Source organism: Larus michahellis, chromosome 15 (genome assembly GCF_964199755.1).
Source record: "Larus michahellis chromosome 15, bLarMic1.1, whole genome shotgun sequence".
Taxonomy (NCBI): Eukaryota; Metazoa; Chordata; class Aves; order Charadriiformes; family Laridae; genus Larus; species Larus michahellis.
Window position 1 is genome coordinate 6,989,149 of NC_133910.1, and position 16,873 is coordinate 7,006,021.

The following is a 16,873-nucleotide window of genomic DNA, read 5'->3' on the forward strand; positions in this document are numbered from 1 at the left end:
CCCTCTTGAACAAGGCACCCAGCTCCAGGGTGACAAATGCTGGAGGCGAGTCCTACCTGTGTTGCTCAGTGGCAGCCACAACAAGTTTCTCAGCTCTTGACAAACCAAATCTGGTTCCTCCAACTTATTAAAATAATTTAAGGCTGGAAGATGATCTGCTGGGAAAAAAGTACTGAAGTTGAGAACCTTAAGCGGTTCAGTAAAATCTACGTGCAATTTTTTTCATGCTGGAGGCACCTTTGCTTCCCTAAACTCTCCAGAGTCTCAAAGATCAAAAGCTGCTTCTTACTAATTTGGAGAGAGACAGATACAAGACTTTTGCTCCCTTTGAAAGTTCTCTTCCTTGCCTTCTGGGGATATAAAATTTTGCAATCCCAGCTCAGTCTGTTGTTCAAATTCCTTTCCAGCTGTGTGGTCAGTACTCAGAATTAAATCCCAGTGAAGTGGACTATTGGTGCTCAGTGGGAAATTTCCTTGTAGTGAGGTCAGCTCCCTCCAGAACATCTGGAGCTGGTCCGTGGTGGGACAGAATAGCTAGCCAGATGCACCATGGAGCTGATGCGTTTTGGCAATTGCTGGTGACCAAGTTGAGCATGCTCTTGCTCCTCACACTATGTGCAGAAGAGCTATGTGCTCTCCATTCTGATTATTTGAACATACGTGTGTGAGAGGATGGTTGGGGTTTCCTGTAACCTTTTGCCCTTTTTCATGGACTGACTTGACTCCCCACACCCATCCAGCCCTTGGGTTGCCTGATGCCTCACACTTTCTTTGTGTTCTCCTTTCAGATGTGGATGTTCTTCAAAGATTGGGCCTGTCGGGGAGAAGGCCATCGAGCGGATGGTCCTCATCGCGTACAGTTCCTCAAGGGGTCATCCCTTTCAAATCAGGGGTCATCTTCACTCAGCGAGCACGTGTCGAAGCACCGGTCAGCACCATCCTCCCCGCAGGCTCCAGCACTGACCTGCTCCTAGTGCTGAGCCTCTGCTCCCACCGCATCAACAATGCCTTTCTCTTTGCTGTCAAGAGCAAAAAGAAAAAACTGCAGCTGGGGGTCCAGTTTGTGCCTGGGAAGATCATAGTGTATGTGGGCCACAAGCGCTCTGTATATTTTGATTACAATGTCCATGATGGCCAGTGGCACAATATGGCCATCGATATCCGTGGCCAGACAGTCACTTTATTTACTTCTTGTGGGAAGCGCAGAGTACATGCGGATTTGCATTTTAAAAAGGACGAGACATTGGATCCACATGGATCTTTCCTCTTCGGGAAGATGAACCAGCACTCCGTGCAGTTTGAAGGAGCCATCTGCCAGTTCGATATTTATCCTTCCGCCAAGGCAGCTCATCATTACTGTAAATACCTGAAAAAACAGTGCAGGCAAGCAGATACCTACCGGCCGAACCTGCCTCCCCTCATCCCCCTCCTGCCCAGGGATCCCAGTGCCTCCCCAAGTACCCCACAACATATGGAGCCCTCGCTGCAGGGTCTGAAAAACCTGACCACTGCTGCCCCAGCCTTGGAGTTTGGCAGGGTCACTGCACCCCTCAAGACCCGGGGTTCAGGTGTAACAACCGTCTCATTGGTATCATCCCCACCATCGCTGCCAAGACTGACAACCAAAGCCACAAAGGTCACAGTGGCCCCATCTCCTGTTCCATCAAGTACTGAAACACAGCCACCCACCCGTTCTCTCCCTCGGGGGATGGTGACAACCCTCAGGGTGTCTTGGCCCACTCCCACTACACGTGTGGAGAAAAATCCCCTTCCCACTGCCAAAAAGGCCTCACCAACAAGCCAGAGCCCTGACACAGCCAGCAGGAAGGAGTCCAAGCAAGAGACCAAAAAGAGGTTCAACCAAAAACTGACTATTGAGCCCTCCAAAGCACCCAGTACTGTAAAGCCAATGAGGAGGATGACTGATAATACAACCAGCAATGTTCACCTTGTCACCCTAAAGCAAACCCCACGGAACCCAAGCAATGGGCCCGTTCCAAAGAAGCACGTGCCGTCCCTCACCAGGAAAGTGGATCCCAGTAATGTCCCTCTGGTGTACACCAAACCGCCCCTGGGGTCTGCCCGTCCCGTCTCCAGAGCCAGGACGCAGGCCTTCAACCTCACAACCCCAGCTGCGACTGATGGCTATCAAATTTTTGATCCCCTCGGACCCACTCCGTTTCCATTTTTACTGGGATATCCAGGCATGAAAGGAGAGAGAGGACCTCAGGTAAGTTGAAGCTCTTAATGCTAATTATTCCCAGTCACAGCTCAGCTAACCAGTTGGCAGACCATAATCTACAAGCGTTTTTATAAAGCTTAGTGGAGTGTGACAACTTGAAATAGCAGCCAAGTGCTATTACATTTCTGATGATTGCAACTTTAGCGCATGTCTCGGTGGAAACTTGAGTGCCCTGTGATGGTGGATGCCCCTTAAAAGTTTGTGATTAAAGTTGCTGCTTAATGTTAGATTAAGAAAAGAGAAGAAAAAAAACAATAAATCCCACCTTCCTTCTTACAAGTTGCTGGTTAAAATGTTGATGGCCAGATTGGGGCTCTGTCCCACACCCCTGGTTTTACTCAGGGCCAAGACGGCAGAACTGCCAGTCACCTTCCAAAGGGGCCTCAAAACCATGCCACAAATTAACTATTTCTTAACGCCGGTTATTGATTTGGTTTGTACCTGAAATTCACATTTCTAGAGAAATGCTCTGTTTCAACAAATGCAAGTACAGAGATTGCTTCAGGATTTCTGTTTCTTTAAACAAACCCTCCTCTATTTTTATGGTATAAGTTAATATTATTTTTTTTTATTTCTCACAGACCGCACTTAAAACGTGCAAAGAGTTTCCTTTATAAATTTAACTACTGCATTCCATACACAATAACCACTCTCAGGGTGTATATCTTGGCCACCATAAAAGTATACACACTTTTTGTAATTCTAAAAGCAGTCAGGCCACGCTAATTATCTGCTAGCTGCTATTTTTTTTTTTCTTCTCCAAATGCAAGAATGCAAACAGAATCTTTTAACTGGCCAACTTTAGGAGGATTTGGTGTTCCAACCCAAACCCTTTGCTATATTGTGTATACGAGAGAGGGGTTATACATGTAAAAGAAGTTTCTCCCAGACAGATTCTTTGGTTGCCAACTTCCCGCCTAAAGCAAATTTTTACAGCTGACTCCTTAAAGTAGTGAAAGAAAGGTTTACAATGGAAATATTGAGACTTGCTGAAGGAACACAATCAACAGCACTTGTGTCTGCAGATGTGCTGCTCGTTGTTGCAAGTAACACCTAAAGTGAAGTGGTGGTGTATCGCCAAACCTCCAATGGGGGATTACCTTCAACGTTTGCATTTCCTGCCTGTCCCCTTTCAAAGCAGGGTGGTGATTTCTCTCCATGTCATTTGGGTGGGCGGTCTCTGCGAGCTGCGTTCTGTTCAGAGGTTCCCCCCTCTGGGAGAGGTGAAGATGCTGCCGCAGGCAGGGGGATGCAGGGCGGCCCCGCGCTCCTGCCTCACCTCGCAGGCACACATACCTGTTGTTGTCTTAGTACCTGGAGATGTTTTGCTAAATCCCTGAGTAGACAGAATGAGCTTCAGCGATTTTAATCTTTGGGCAGTCTTCTTGTGTTTCATGGAGAGTCATTTCAGGCAGATTTCCAAGCGGAGAAATTCAGCAATTGTGAACTTCTCTTCAAAAACTACTTACCTGTATGGGGTAAATCTGAGTGAGCTGCTCTGAGCCCAGTGAAATCCTGACCTTTTCCACCTTCTTGCCCTGTAAGTGCCATGAAGGGGGACCACGTTCCAAGCCCCCGCTTCCCCCTGCAATGTAAAGAGCTTATTATTGAACTGGAGTGGAAAATCCCTCTCAGCTTGTGAATCATAGCAAAGAAACAGATTCATGCTGTGGAGGGCTGAGAGAAGAGATGGCATGATTTTTCCATCCTGTCTGAGAACAACTGGAGTCCTGAATCGAGGGAAAGGAGAACATTTTGAGGCTCTGTCTGGCCTTATCCTCTTTGACTGCTGGAAACAAAGCCAGCACTTTGGGAGGGAGAGGTTATGGCTTGGCTGGAGCTGGCTGCTGTGTGGTGCTCGATAGCTCCTGTGACTCACGGGGAGATCTCTGTACCATACTTCCTTGGATGGCTCTGACATGGGAAGAGAAAAAGGAGAAAAGACTGGAATGGGGATGACATGTTGAGAAATTAATGTAGCACTTCTATGGCCAGCCGAGCGTGTTTGAGAACAAGTGCTGATAAATGCTCCATGCTTGAGTAATTACCTGGCGCCGTCCTCGTGTTGTTGGGCAGCCGTTTCTGATGAGCTCAGTGCAGCCCTTCCTGCTCTGCTGCGCGATATCGCAGCCCGGCTTTCCCTGCACAGGGCAGGTTCTGGGCTGGGAATGTCGTACACGGAGTCTGGCCCACGGGTGGAAGGATAAGATGAGTACTGCGCGCAGCTCTGGAGTCCTCAGCACAAGAAGGACATGGACCTGTTGGAATGCATCCAGCAGAGGGACACAGAGATGATCCGAGGGCTGGAGCCCCTCTGCTGTGAGGACAGGCTGAGAGAGTTGGCGTTGTTCAGCCTGGAGAAGAGAAGGCTCTGGGGAGACCTTATAGCAGCCTTCCAGTCCCTAAAGGGGGCCTACAGGAAAGATGGGGAGGGACTCTGGATCAGGGAGTGTAATGATAGGACAAGGGGTAATGGTTTCAAACTGAAAGAGGGGAGATTCAGATTGGATATTAGGAAGAAATTCTTTACTGTGAGGGTGGTGAGGCAGTGGAACAGGTTGTCCAGGGCGTTTGTTGAATGCTCCATGCCTGGAAGCGTTCAAGGCCAGGCTGGATGAGGCTTTGAGCAACCTCGTCCAGTGGGAGGTGTCCCTGCCCGTGGCAGGGGGGTTGGAAATAGATGATCCTTAGGGTCCCTTCCAACCCGAACCGTTCTGTGATTAATTAGTTTTCCTAGTTGTGTCACCTGATACAAGGTCTCTTCAAGAAGACTCACTCTGGGCAGAGAATCGTGTATGGGAAACCACCTTCTACCTTTTCAGCAAGGATTGGGGCCACCATAGCAATGATGTATGGGCAGAAGCAGGCTGGCAGCCAGTAGCACCCTGCCTGGCCCGTTTGCCACTTAAAGAGAAGAGCCTGCCTTTCACCTTGATCATCCCCAAATCAGGGTGGGATTGACAGCCAGGCTGCGAGGCAGTGATGACTCAGGCACTGTGGTCTCTGCAGTTCTGGCTTTGGAATGCTACCAAAATAATTGCGGTATCATCTTAGCTGTGCAGAAGGGCCCCATCCCCACACTTGAGGTAGGTGTCTGCCTGGGTAAAGGCGTGCAAGCAAGGGGCTGGAAGGATCGGATCTGTTCACCTAGCAGTAGAAGGCAGCACCCTCTGTGGATTAATCTGCCCTGAAAGACCACCATGGTGCTGCGCAACAGGAAACGGAGACGCTACGTCCCACACGCAACTCATGGCAGAGCATTAATTCTTCAGGAATGTTGGGTTTGCTGGGCGGCTAGGGGAGGGAGGATAATACGTTCTTAAAAAAGAAAAAATTCTTGGGAACCATTAATAACCACAAGCATTTGGGATCTCTGCTCTGAATTTCTTTCGGAAGCGGGGGGAAGAGCTAAGAGAACACCCAAACATCATGCTAAGTCAGTAACGCAGCCCTGACTCAGCAGCTGGCGAAGGTCGCTCTGAATCATCCCCGCGCCGCCGCAGCACCTCTGCCCAGCCTTGCTCCACATCTCCCCTCCCCGCGCCCGGCCAAGCGGGACGGCGCTCAGCTTCCAGAGCAGCCTGACCCCAGCACATGCCTGCAAGTAGCTTGGACATCCACAAAAGAAAAAAAAATTATGAAAAATAGTATCTTTTTGCCAGTGTGCCAAGGCCTTGCAAGGCTGGGATGCTATAGGTGTTTTGAATCCTTTGGTGGATGGGGTTGGGGTATCATTTGCTTGTCTATACAAGCAGGAAGTTTAACGGGGAGATTTAGGGAGCTGCAGCCCTCGCCCCGGCCCATCGGCACTGCCTGCTGCCGTGTGCACGCTCTGTGTTAGGTGGTAACACTGCAGCAAGCCCATTGCCCTGGCACCTAGCTGGGTTGTAGACAGTGTACCCCAAGTTGGACCTTTCCCCATCTATATAATAAGGCTGTAATTCCAGAGTTTTTTGGCCCCTGCAAGCAAAAAGCCTCATATTGACTCTTAAAAGCCCCATATTGACTGTTTCAACTAGCACTTGAGGGTTATTTTCAGAGCAAGAAGACCATACCTGGTGCTGAACGTGCAGAGGAACAGGCTGAGTTCACTAAGGGGAAGCACTGAGTAACGCAAGAGGAGTGGGGAGGGAGGGAGGGAACATGTTTTGAACAACTCCCTGAGTATCCGAGTGGGAAAAGTCCCTGGGCAGATGTGCCAGCAGCCTCCCGTCCCGTGGGCCGGCACGGTGCGTGGCCGGGAGCCCCACGTTCGAACCCTGGTGGCAGTGGCCCAGGCAGAGGTGTGGCGTTACCCTGGCAGGCAGCCCACTCTCCAGGGCAGATGTGTTTCTGAGCGCGGCCCCGGTCTAGACTGCTCCAGCTGCCATCTTCCGCACGAGCAGTTTGTCTTGGAGCCCGGCTCCTTTCATAAAGAAGCAATCCTTGCCAATTCAATCAGCGGGTAGGGGAGAGAGAGGCGATTGGGAACGCTGATAAAATATGAAGTGCCTATTTCCAGTCTTCCTTGTACCAGAAAAGGTTACTCAAGCTGACAGCCTATGACAAATTAAGGGAAACACAATGTGTTTGAATGTCTCTTCATGAATGAGTCATATTAATAAAAAAATTTAAAAAAGAAAAAGGAGATCACACGCTTTGTATAATACATGGGAAAAGTTTTAGCCTCACTCACACAGTTGGATCATAATTTTTTTGCTAATTTAACCAGAGCTGTCCCCCAAGGGAAGTCTTGTTGCAGACAAATGACTAAGCATCAGAGTGTGCTCTTTGTGTCAAACAAAGTTTATTTTGAGGAGCAGTAGTTGAAATTGTGATTGAGATAAATGGTGCTGCAAAGGATGTAGGGATGTATTGTATAAACATATACAGGTATTTTTATAAATCTTTTAAAAAAGAAAACGAGGGACAGAGTATGGGATCCCTCTATTTCTTCACGCCCCTTCAGACTTTCTTCCAAGGGCTGAGATTGCTCGAGAGCCTGAGAGACTGTTCCTGAATTGTCTCTATAGAAAAGCTGCTTTCATCAAGCTGGAATACTAATATTTTGTTATGTATTGTGCTGACACTCTATTAGGAATCCAGTTGTGGACAAGGACTTTTCTGTGATAGGTGTTGTACAGACCCAGAATAAACATCTGTGTCTATTGCGGAAATCATATTACAAGGCTGGCTTTCCACCAACATCTCAGTTCCTGCCAGAATTACGAGGGCTTTTTCTTCTTAGACTGGTTGAAACCCAGCTGTGTCCAAATTTAATATGATAAGCCTGCCTTGGAGAAGAAAGTAACCAAAGTGCTGGATTTTTCTTCCCCCCATAATTCCAGATTTGTTTTAGGCAGTACTTCAAGCCAGGTTTTAGTTTAGGTCTTCTCTCCCTCTCTGCACAGTGCCTGGCAAGGACGGTAAGGCGAGGATGGGTTGGCATATCTTTTGAAGATGAGGTCTTCTCTTCTTCTGTTCTCCTGAGCAGGGGATTTTTCATTCTGGTGCTGCCGCTGTAGCTGCTCGGTCCCTCCGTGCTGGTGCTTTCCAGCTGTACGAGGCTAAATGGTGGGTTTGCAGCAGTGGCCTCACGTATGAAATATGCCTCGTCTTCCTCTGGAAAGCAAACAAGACAGGTTCTCTATCTGCAGGATAACGTCACTGCTCAGAACTTGATGCCAATGTGGGGAGAAGCTTTTGATGCATTTTCTGAACTCCCTTTTAAGTTGGCTTTTACCACATGCATTAGCATCTGAGAAAGGAGAATGTCCTCTCTTCTGGCTTCAGTCCTTCCAGTGTTTTGCACAGTGCAGGATGCCCAGCTCTGAAACCCTTCCAGGGATAAAGGAGAACTGTGCTACTAATGCTGTGCAAGGGGACAGAAGAGGGGAGGCAGAAATACATCGGAGAGACCCTAAACTATAGAAGTTTATCAGTGTGCATTGGAATATGAGCTGAATTGTGTCCTGGGTAATAGCCAGCTCTTTGCTACTCAGCTGAGTACTTGCCCCTGGGGAAACGATTACAGGAATACTTTGCTATCTGAGCAAGTTGATTCGGTAGTGGTTCAAAAGGAAGCGAGTCGTTTCCCAAATCCTCAGCACCAATTCCTGTACCGATTATGCTTTCCTTGAAGCCTTCTCGGAACTTGTTCAGCCTTGCTCAGGTTTTGAGATCTGAAGGCACGTAGCTCCCGGTGGCATTGCCGCGGGCAGAGGATGCAGTGTGAGGAGGGTCACGATGTGGGAGAGGCAGAGGTATAAACTGGCTGATCTCAGCAGCAAGAGGAAATGGTGAGATTTCTCTTGTCCTCAGGGTCCAATGTATTTCCCCTTCAGACAACTTAGTTTAATTTTCCATTTGCAATTTGAAGCTCAAAAAGCTAAGGAAAAAAAAAGTCCCTTTTGCTCTAGAAAGTTTCCCAGCAGCAGCTTAGAATAAATCCTGTAATCATTTGGTGGGATCAGTCATCGTTGCTAATGCTACCGTGGGAAACTGAGAAGGGTTAAACTTTTATGTATCTGCCATTAGCTGCTTCACAGCACTGTTCAGGCTGGTTAACAATTCAGCTGTTTGGCTGGAGAAGAGAGAGTATCTGCTTCTGCCACGTTCCTCCTTGATCTCTGATTTTGCTTTGTGTGATAACAGGGTGTGTGTTCTCTGCCATCAGTTTGCAGAAAGGAGTAGGCGGGAAGCCAGAGAGACAAGACCCACAGTGGTAGGAACGGTAGCTTGCTGCGGGAGGCTGTCAGCTTTCCCTATCTCATGGGGCGTCCCGGCGATGGGAGGGCAGGAGCGGAGCAGTGATATCTTCCTCCAGCTGCCAGGAAAAGGAAACCTGCCTGCCTCTCAGAGCACCTCGCACTGCTCACTGTGGACTTCCTGGGGATGCTCTAAAGGGTACAATGGAAATGTCCACACAGGCTCTGTGTGATCAATTTAACTCTTCCCTGCGCTAGGGGTGAGATGTCTCTGGTGAGTGTAGGGACTGCGTGGGCATTACCTCCAGGCGGACTCCAGCAGCTCGCTGTGTGGTGGCTCCTTGATAGGTGCCTCTTATTGTCCACGTCTCGGAGACTTACGCGTTAAGTGGGATTGCATCCATCTGTAAGTAGCTGGGCCCTGATCCAGTCTTATTCTTCTCTGGCTGCCTCTGCGGATGTGCATTTTTCTTCGTGCGTATTTCAGTGTCGCTGTCCCCAGGCAGAGCCAGTTGTCTGGCATGGGCCTCTTGTTCGAGAGTTTGAGCTGGATGATGCAGAGGCATATGTACAGGGCAGAGAAGTGAGTTCCCGGCCAGGCGCAGTACGTGTCCCATCCAATCCAACTCCCAAGGAACTGTGTGAGAAGCTAGAAGGTGGTCTTGCAGTGTGTTATGTCTCACAGTGACCTGTGTTCGTCCAGCTACCCCCGTCCCCTTCCACCTTGACTTGCTTCTAATTTATACGTAGTCACGCTCTTGCCTTATGCAGTTACCACAGTGCATATTTTAGCCACTCATCCCACAGTCACCTTATTCCTCTTACTCCTCAGGAAAGGTAAAAAAGGCTGAAGGAAAGGCAAATTAAACGAAAGCAAAGTAATAGGGATTCCTGATTTAGGTACTGCTCTTTCTGTGCTGTTCCAGCTAAATGCCTTTCCCTTAACTCCATATTCTCACTCCAGTGCAGATATTAACTCTCTCCTTATTTTTATGTTAGTTTCAGTTTATTCTGAACAGCCCACGTTTTTGGAGAACGTTTTTACTGAAGTGGCCAAGTACAATTGCAGCTGCTGTTAGCAGGAAGGTGGAAAAGGTCACCTCAATGCTGGTACGCATGGAACGCAGCTCTCAGACAGTTGCATCTTCTCTTTTACTTCTCCTTCTAGGGGTAAATGGGAATGGGTTTTGATGGAGATGAGGTTAAAACTTGAATTAATCTTTGGTAAACTCTATTAACTGTCGCTGGATCAGTTGCACTGGATTAATGTTTTGATAGTTACCTTCCCAACTAAAAGGGCAAGGGGACTTTTTTAATAAAAGCTTGGATTCTGGAGCACAATTATACATGAGGCTTAAAAAAACCCCTACAATCATGTGTCTATTTGCACAGCTGTATAATTGCATTATGCACGGGGCCCTGAGCCGGCACAATGGCAGGTTAAAATGCTGTGTGTATAGCTAAAATGAGGGTCAGCTGTATCAATGAGGGTTGTTAATACAAGGACCAGTAATACTGTGTTAGCCAGCAATAAGCAACTTGCAAAGAGGTCAGATGAAGCATCCCAGGCTATAGAGACTGGAAATCTCCAGGACAGGCAGCAGCGTTGGATAGTAGCAGTGAGTGATACGGTGGTACAAGTCCCTCCCTGTGTGTCGAAGTGTGGAGCGTTAGTTATTCTATGCTGTGTAGGCTCTTAGACTTTTTAAGTGTTCCTTTTCTTGTCTTCTTTACTACAGATAGAAATAACTACAGGAAAAAAAGAAAAGGTTATGATTCATTTGGTGTCCTGACAAATTAGTAGCACAGAGAGACCTACCCTGGACTTTGGTTACTCCTGTCCCTGACTTTTTGCTACCGTACCAAGTTTGGCTGGATGTCTTTTTTAAAACATCGCTTTTATGCTAATTAATTTGCTGCTTACGTATAGGAGGGTTGGTAATATTAGGGGAACGTTTATTCATCGGTTACCTATATGGTTCAGCCAGGTTTTCTCTGTTGAAAATCTTAAAACTGGGTGTGAGATTTAGGGTAGGGATCTCAAGGCTTGTTTTTGTTGCTAAATCACGCACCTGATGACTCCTGCATTAGAGATCATGAACTTTTTCCTCTTCTTTGGAGCCAGTAACACACGGCAGAGCCTGAGCAGTCCTGCCTGGCAATCCTTCAGCAGCAACAGGGTCAGCCCTGCAGCAGGCTCCACTCGAGTCGATGGCCCATGTCAGCTCCCAGAGGTGACCCGGTGGGAAGGGAGTGGGGCCGTGCTGGGGCCCGTGTGTGGCCGCGGGGCTGGTGCTGTCCCTGCTCCATGCCATGCACCCACATTCCCCACGGGGCTCCTGGGACCTGCTCTCCTGACTGCCACACGTCGGAGAGCTCCGGCTGCCTTCCAAACATCCTTCAGTCTGCTGCTCTGGATCGCTCTCTCCGCTGGATGCAATGAAAACTCGTCTTTTGTAACAAGCTACTAGAATATAAATCCTCTGGGAGATGCTTTAATTAACAGTTATTCTTGCTTGACATGTTTGGCTTGGGGGAAAAGAAGTTTTGAGGAGTTATTAGGAGCTGCAAATGGCTCTCCAGAAATCTGAATTCTCCAGACCATTGAAAAAATGAATAAATAAATGAATAAATTCAAAGGAGTTCAAACCTCATTGGTTAAGTATTTTTCCCTAACCTGTTTCAGATCAGTGCACAGCTGGGCGCCTGATATCTCCACTTTGTTCTCACCCTTTTCCAAGAACCCCCGCTATTCTGACATGTATGAGTTGACCTCTCCTACATTACAGAGCCGTATTTAAGAATTTCCAACGCTGACACCAATTTTATTACATTTTATAGCATGCTGCTTTAAAATATGAAGTGCTGGGATGCGATTATGTTGCAACTCATGTAGGAACCTACAACACCAAGAACTATACATCCTCAGCTGGTATATATTACAACACGCAATGTTCCTCCCTTGGCAAGGTGCTAACACGTTACTTCTGTTGCGTGCTAGCACGTAGCAGGAAACTCCAAAGCTGAGAGACGGTTGTGTTACCCCTGTGTTAAAGCACAGGTCCAGGAAACTGGAAGCGTGAAACACAGCTGTGATCACGGGAATGCGGTCCACAGCAGAAAGATGTGAAAGCTCTGTCTCTACTCTATGGAAATATATGCTACAGCAGATGTTACTGTGCATGGCTTTTATCTCTTTATGGTAATAGCATAAGTTGAAGGGAAATTCTGGCCATGGTGTTATAACTGGTCCTTCCTCCCAGTTCTTCTCCAAATGATTGTGTTATGGGTCTCCCTGAAATACTTCAGGAGCACCATCCTGTTATAGAACCATCATTAACACTTACTTTTATTTTTCTAGGGTCCACCAGGTCTGCCGGGCTTACCAGGACCACCTGGCAAGAGAGGTTCCCGAGTAAGTGGTTTTAAAATTTCTCTCCATTTCTACTTGCGTTTGCTTATCCTACTGTTCCAAGGGCTGTTGTATGTTCCTATGGCTGAGTCATGATTGCTTCAAGCCCCGCTGTTGAGGTCTGGCCTTCCTGCTTTTTCTCATTCCCTGTTAAAGGTTTTCAGGAGGCCACACCGGTGACTCGCAGCCTCCCTGAGCTAAGGATTGGCATCAGGAAAGACTGGGGATGATTGTTCCCAAGCGTCTGTCAGAAGAATGAGCTCTCTGTGTCTCATTCTGTTTCCAGTATCCATTCCTTCTTGCAAACTCCAGTGCTGAATATTAGCTTTGGTGGCTTTTTGTTCTGTCCTTTGCTCTCCCCAGCTTCCCAAATTGCTTCCTTTGAGGTCCGTCACTGTCACTATGCCTTCACTAGTGGGCCATGGTCTAGGACCAGGGACTCAACACACAAGGATGAGCTTTTGTGTTCCCCAGACCTGCTCTCTGACTCCTTTTCAGGATCTAGAGCAAAATGTCTGAGCTGTTCTACAAATCTATTGCAAAATCATGAATTTCTTCCTCCCTGCATTAAATTCTGATGCGGATCTTTGAACATTGAGTGCTACGCTGAGGAAACATCTGGTGCCGAGTGCTGCAGCTAGCTGTGAGAAAAGCTTTCTGCCTTGGCCTAGCTGCAGTAGTCTCCCAAAGCTGGGCAATATGCCTGACCTGGATACAGTTAACCGTTGGCATCGTTTTCATGGTAGCAAGGTGCTGTCCCACAAGGTATGGTCATGGAGCCCATTTCCTGAGCACTGAACTGATGTGGGTTGGGAATCAAAAGATGTAAGTGTCTGAGGCTGGAAGGAGGGAATATTTGGATCCGTGATCCAGGCAGCATCCTGGCCTGGCAGCAGAGGGAGATTTCCTCACACATACTTGGCTAAAACTCAACCCCACGTAATGTCTTTAAAGAACAAGTAAGAGGCTAAGAGCTAGAGGGCTGCGTGTTCCCTGAGGACACTTGTTACAGTCCTGTGAGATCTTGCAGTAACCAGTAAAGATAAACGCAGCTTCTTTCTACAGCAGTAAAAACCAAAAGGTCTGCAGGACGCCCTGCAGCCTTGGCCTGGATGTTAACAGACCTGAATACTGATTTCTGCTGTAAGTGTAAGGCATTAGATAGCACCTGGGTCATGTGTTTTTTGGACAGGACAAACTGTTCCACATTAGATACATTCTTCAGTGAACCATCGGCACGACTGGTTGACCAGCCCTGATGTCTTCTGTTTACAAACACCTGAGCAGCAACCACATCAGCAAATTGCCCGGAGTTTGCAGTTCTTAGGAAGTCCCTGTTAAGGCTGAAAGTTTGTTCTCACCCCAGCACGTTACTCAGAAGAGGTGTTTGCTGTTACTTCTTGCAATCCTGCGGTGTGCAAACTAGATTCCATGTCTGGAGACCCCAGCTCCATCCCCTGCCTGCTGTGGGGATGACCAAATTTCAGCTCTACATCCAAATTCCACTACCTACCAAAACTTGAGTTTTTCTGAAGAAAAAAGCGTTGTGGAAGCCATGTCATAATTTTCTGTGTTATTCCCCATCTGTGATGTGCTCCAACCTTATATTTAAGATGATCCTCTGAAACACAATGAGTAACAGAAGATTTCTGAGTTGAGTCTCTGCCAGAGGTGCTGAGAATCATCCCAGGAAAGAGTTCCCAGTTAGGAAGCGCTCAGCACAGCTGAGCCTGGCTTGGCTCAGACCTCCGCAAAGAGGCTGTGCTGATTTTGTGAGGGGGCAAAAGGGTTACTCTGTAAATGTCTGGCCTGGAGCACTGGAGACAGAACTGCTCTGTGCATAAGTTGTTTTGACTTCCCAACGTGTTTCTTCTAGTATTTTTTTTTTTTCTTGGTGGCTCTTTGGGGTTTAAGGATTTCATTGCGAGAAGAAGAGCTGCCAGAAACTAAGACAGTCTTTGTGGAATTCTTGCGTCTTTGGCTTTTGTTGTGCATGAGCCACTTAAAAATAAATGTGCAACGCCGCAGGGGTTATGTCCTACCTCTGCCTAACCTGATCCTCAAAGCAGCCGCATGGTTCTCGCCCCAGCCCAGCCCACGGGTAGCCCATGAGGTGTCCCAGGAACCTCCAGCCTAAGGCTGGAGCTCCTGAGAGGAGGTGAATATTTCATGCGACTTTGCAGTGCTCAATGCCAGGGGAAAGGAAGGATTTTTTTCTTGTCACCAATGCAGTTTATGGCCTAAAGCATGAGACACAATTGCCCGTCTTGTAGCTTGCATAATTTCTACATGATTAATGCTCATACAATTACTTGGCTCATTTGAAAATCTAGTCACAGCATTTGACTCATGACCTTCTGTAGCTGTGAAGTCCATAAAGTGGCTGTCTTGCTGATGCAGCGCAGTATTTCCACTCCTTTGAATTCCATATTGTCTCTGTTTTATTTCCCTTTCTCCCCCCATGTTGCTCCGGGTAAAACGAAATCTCTGATTGGCTTTGGCTTTGAGAGTGAGATTGTGGCCAGTGACAGCTTGTAAGAAAATCTGCCTGATCCCGTGATTCTGTCTCCTTGTTTCCAGCAGATATGTATCGTTGGACTCACCTGTAGGGTCCGAATGTTGCTCTTCCATGTAAGCAATGCCACCTGGTTTGCAATAACAAATGCCAGTCTTTGTAAAAGCATGAAAGAGGTTGTGTTCAGGGCACATCTCGGCATTCAAGTGCAACCCAAGGCCGGGTAGCTAAATGGATAGTGGCAGCCTTCTTGAAAATGACAATTTCTCAATTTTTTTAAAAGCCAGTTCCCATTTTAGGTGCATGGAATTAATTTTACACCCTATCACTCACCATCAGGGACCCATTGAGGCAGATTCAGAGAATACCTATGCTCTACTCTCTGCAGCTACCAAGGCAGAGATATATAACAAATGAAAGCTGGGTGTTTCTTCTTCTGGTGATTCCTAAGGCACTCCAAGGAAAAGGAGTAAAAATGTTGCAGTTCTGATGACTGGAAGTGATTGCTAATAATACTTTCTCAGGCGCTCTGCAGACCCAGGTAGGTGTTGCTGTATTGGTCACGTGCGCTTTCCAGGAAGGTTTTCTCTCTGTCCATATCCAGCTAGGATTGGTTTCAGCTTTTATGTCTCCATTAAATTTGCGGCATAAGCAAGGGATGTGTCCGCACTGCTTCCCCTCAAATGTGCCGCAGTGGCGGGTGTCTACGTAAGATCTGAGGTGCCTCTTGAAGGGAAAGGCGGTTTTAGCAATGAAGGGTTTCCCCAGGTTTCGGTGATGGGAAAGCACTTTGCCAGGCAGGTAATGGGACAGCTTTTCCCCAGCAACCCACCCAGAGCAAGCGATGTGTGTTGCGCTTTGTTTCTGCAGATGACCTTTGCATTTCGTCAAACATCAGGGTTTAGCGGGGAGGCAGCGGCCGGGGCTGGGTGTTGCTAGCAGAGCGGTGCTAACAACCTCTACAAGGAACTGTCAACAAAGGGCTCCCGCTGGAGCAATAACTTCTGCACCATTGTAGCTTGTTCCTGCCTCACCCAGGATGCGACAAGCTTCATTCCCAGCCTGTCGGCATGAGGGGCTTTTGCCAGCGCAGCTATGTTGATCACAAATTGTGACTCCTCGTAGTATAGTTAGATCAGCAAACTACCCACCGTTTAATCAGGTCTGCAGAAAATCACTGTGAACCATGACACTTGGTCTCAAATGCTGCTTCCAGAGGAGTGCTATGTAAACCCTAGTTATCTGTCCCCCTCCTACGTGCAGGACACAGCAAGCCAACACATGATAGATAGGAGTCCCGTTGTTGGCTTCATTCCCAGGACAGCAAGAAAAGAGCTACGGTCAAACTTTCCAAAACACTTAAATTGATTTAGGAAGCCAGATCCCACTGGAAGTCGATCTCCCTCTCTAACAGGTGAGCAAACTCAGGTACAAGGGGAGTGTTTTACCCGTGTCCACACAACAGGTCAGAGGAAGAATGGGGAATAAAAATCCTGGGATGTTGCAATTGCAATTTCGTTTAACCTCTCTGAAAAAGGCAGGATAAATGCAAATGGATGGGTGAAGAAAATATATATGCACTCACTGGTGCTTTGGGATGTTCTTGCCATCCTCCTGTGAACCTTAGCAGCTTGAAAGATTGCAGTGTCCCGGTGTAACATGTCCCTGTTGCATTTGGTCAGTGGTTGCAAAAAATCTCCCTTTCCTTCAAAATGCAGGGCTTCCCTCCTAAAACAAGCAAGAACTTAGTCAGCTGTAGAGGTTCCCCGGTATCCTCATTCCTTTAGGAAGATTTTCCAATTTCTGAAAAGAAGTGTTTAAAGAAACAGTTTGTTTGGCTTCACTTCAAATATTTAGCTCATTTTTCAGCAAGCCAGAGGTCAGAGTGGGATCTGTAGGTCAGGAGCAGAAAAAGTTGCTTTACACAGTGAAACCCCACGACATCATGAGTTTTGAATGAGTGGTCATTCCCCTGACTGAAGCTTTCTAGCAGTTAACAGGAGTTTGGAGGACTTTTT

General features: G+C 47.5%; 1 protein-coding gene across 1 annotated transcript in view; it reads left to right on the forward strand.

The window, feature by feature from the left end:
• COL27A1 (collagen type XXVII alpha 1 chain) overlaps nt 1-16,873 on the forward strand; it is a 163,260-nt gene that overhangs the window by 14,078 nt on the left and 132,309 nt on the right. Inside the window, exons 3-4 of the mRNA XM_074608623.1 lie at nt 789-2,230; nt 12,290-12,343. Coding sequence (XP_074464724.1) covers nt 789-2,230; nt 12,290-12,343 — 1,496 coding nt within the window. The remainder of the gene's footprint in view (nt 1-788; nt 2,231-12,289; nt 12,344-16,873) is intronic.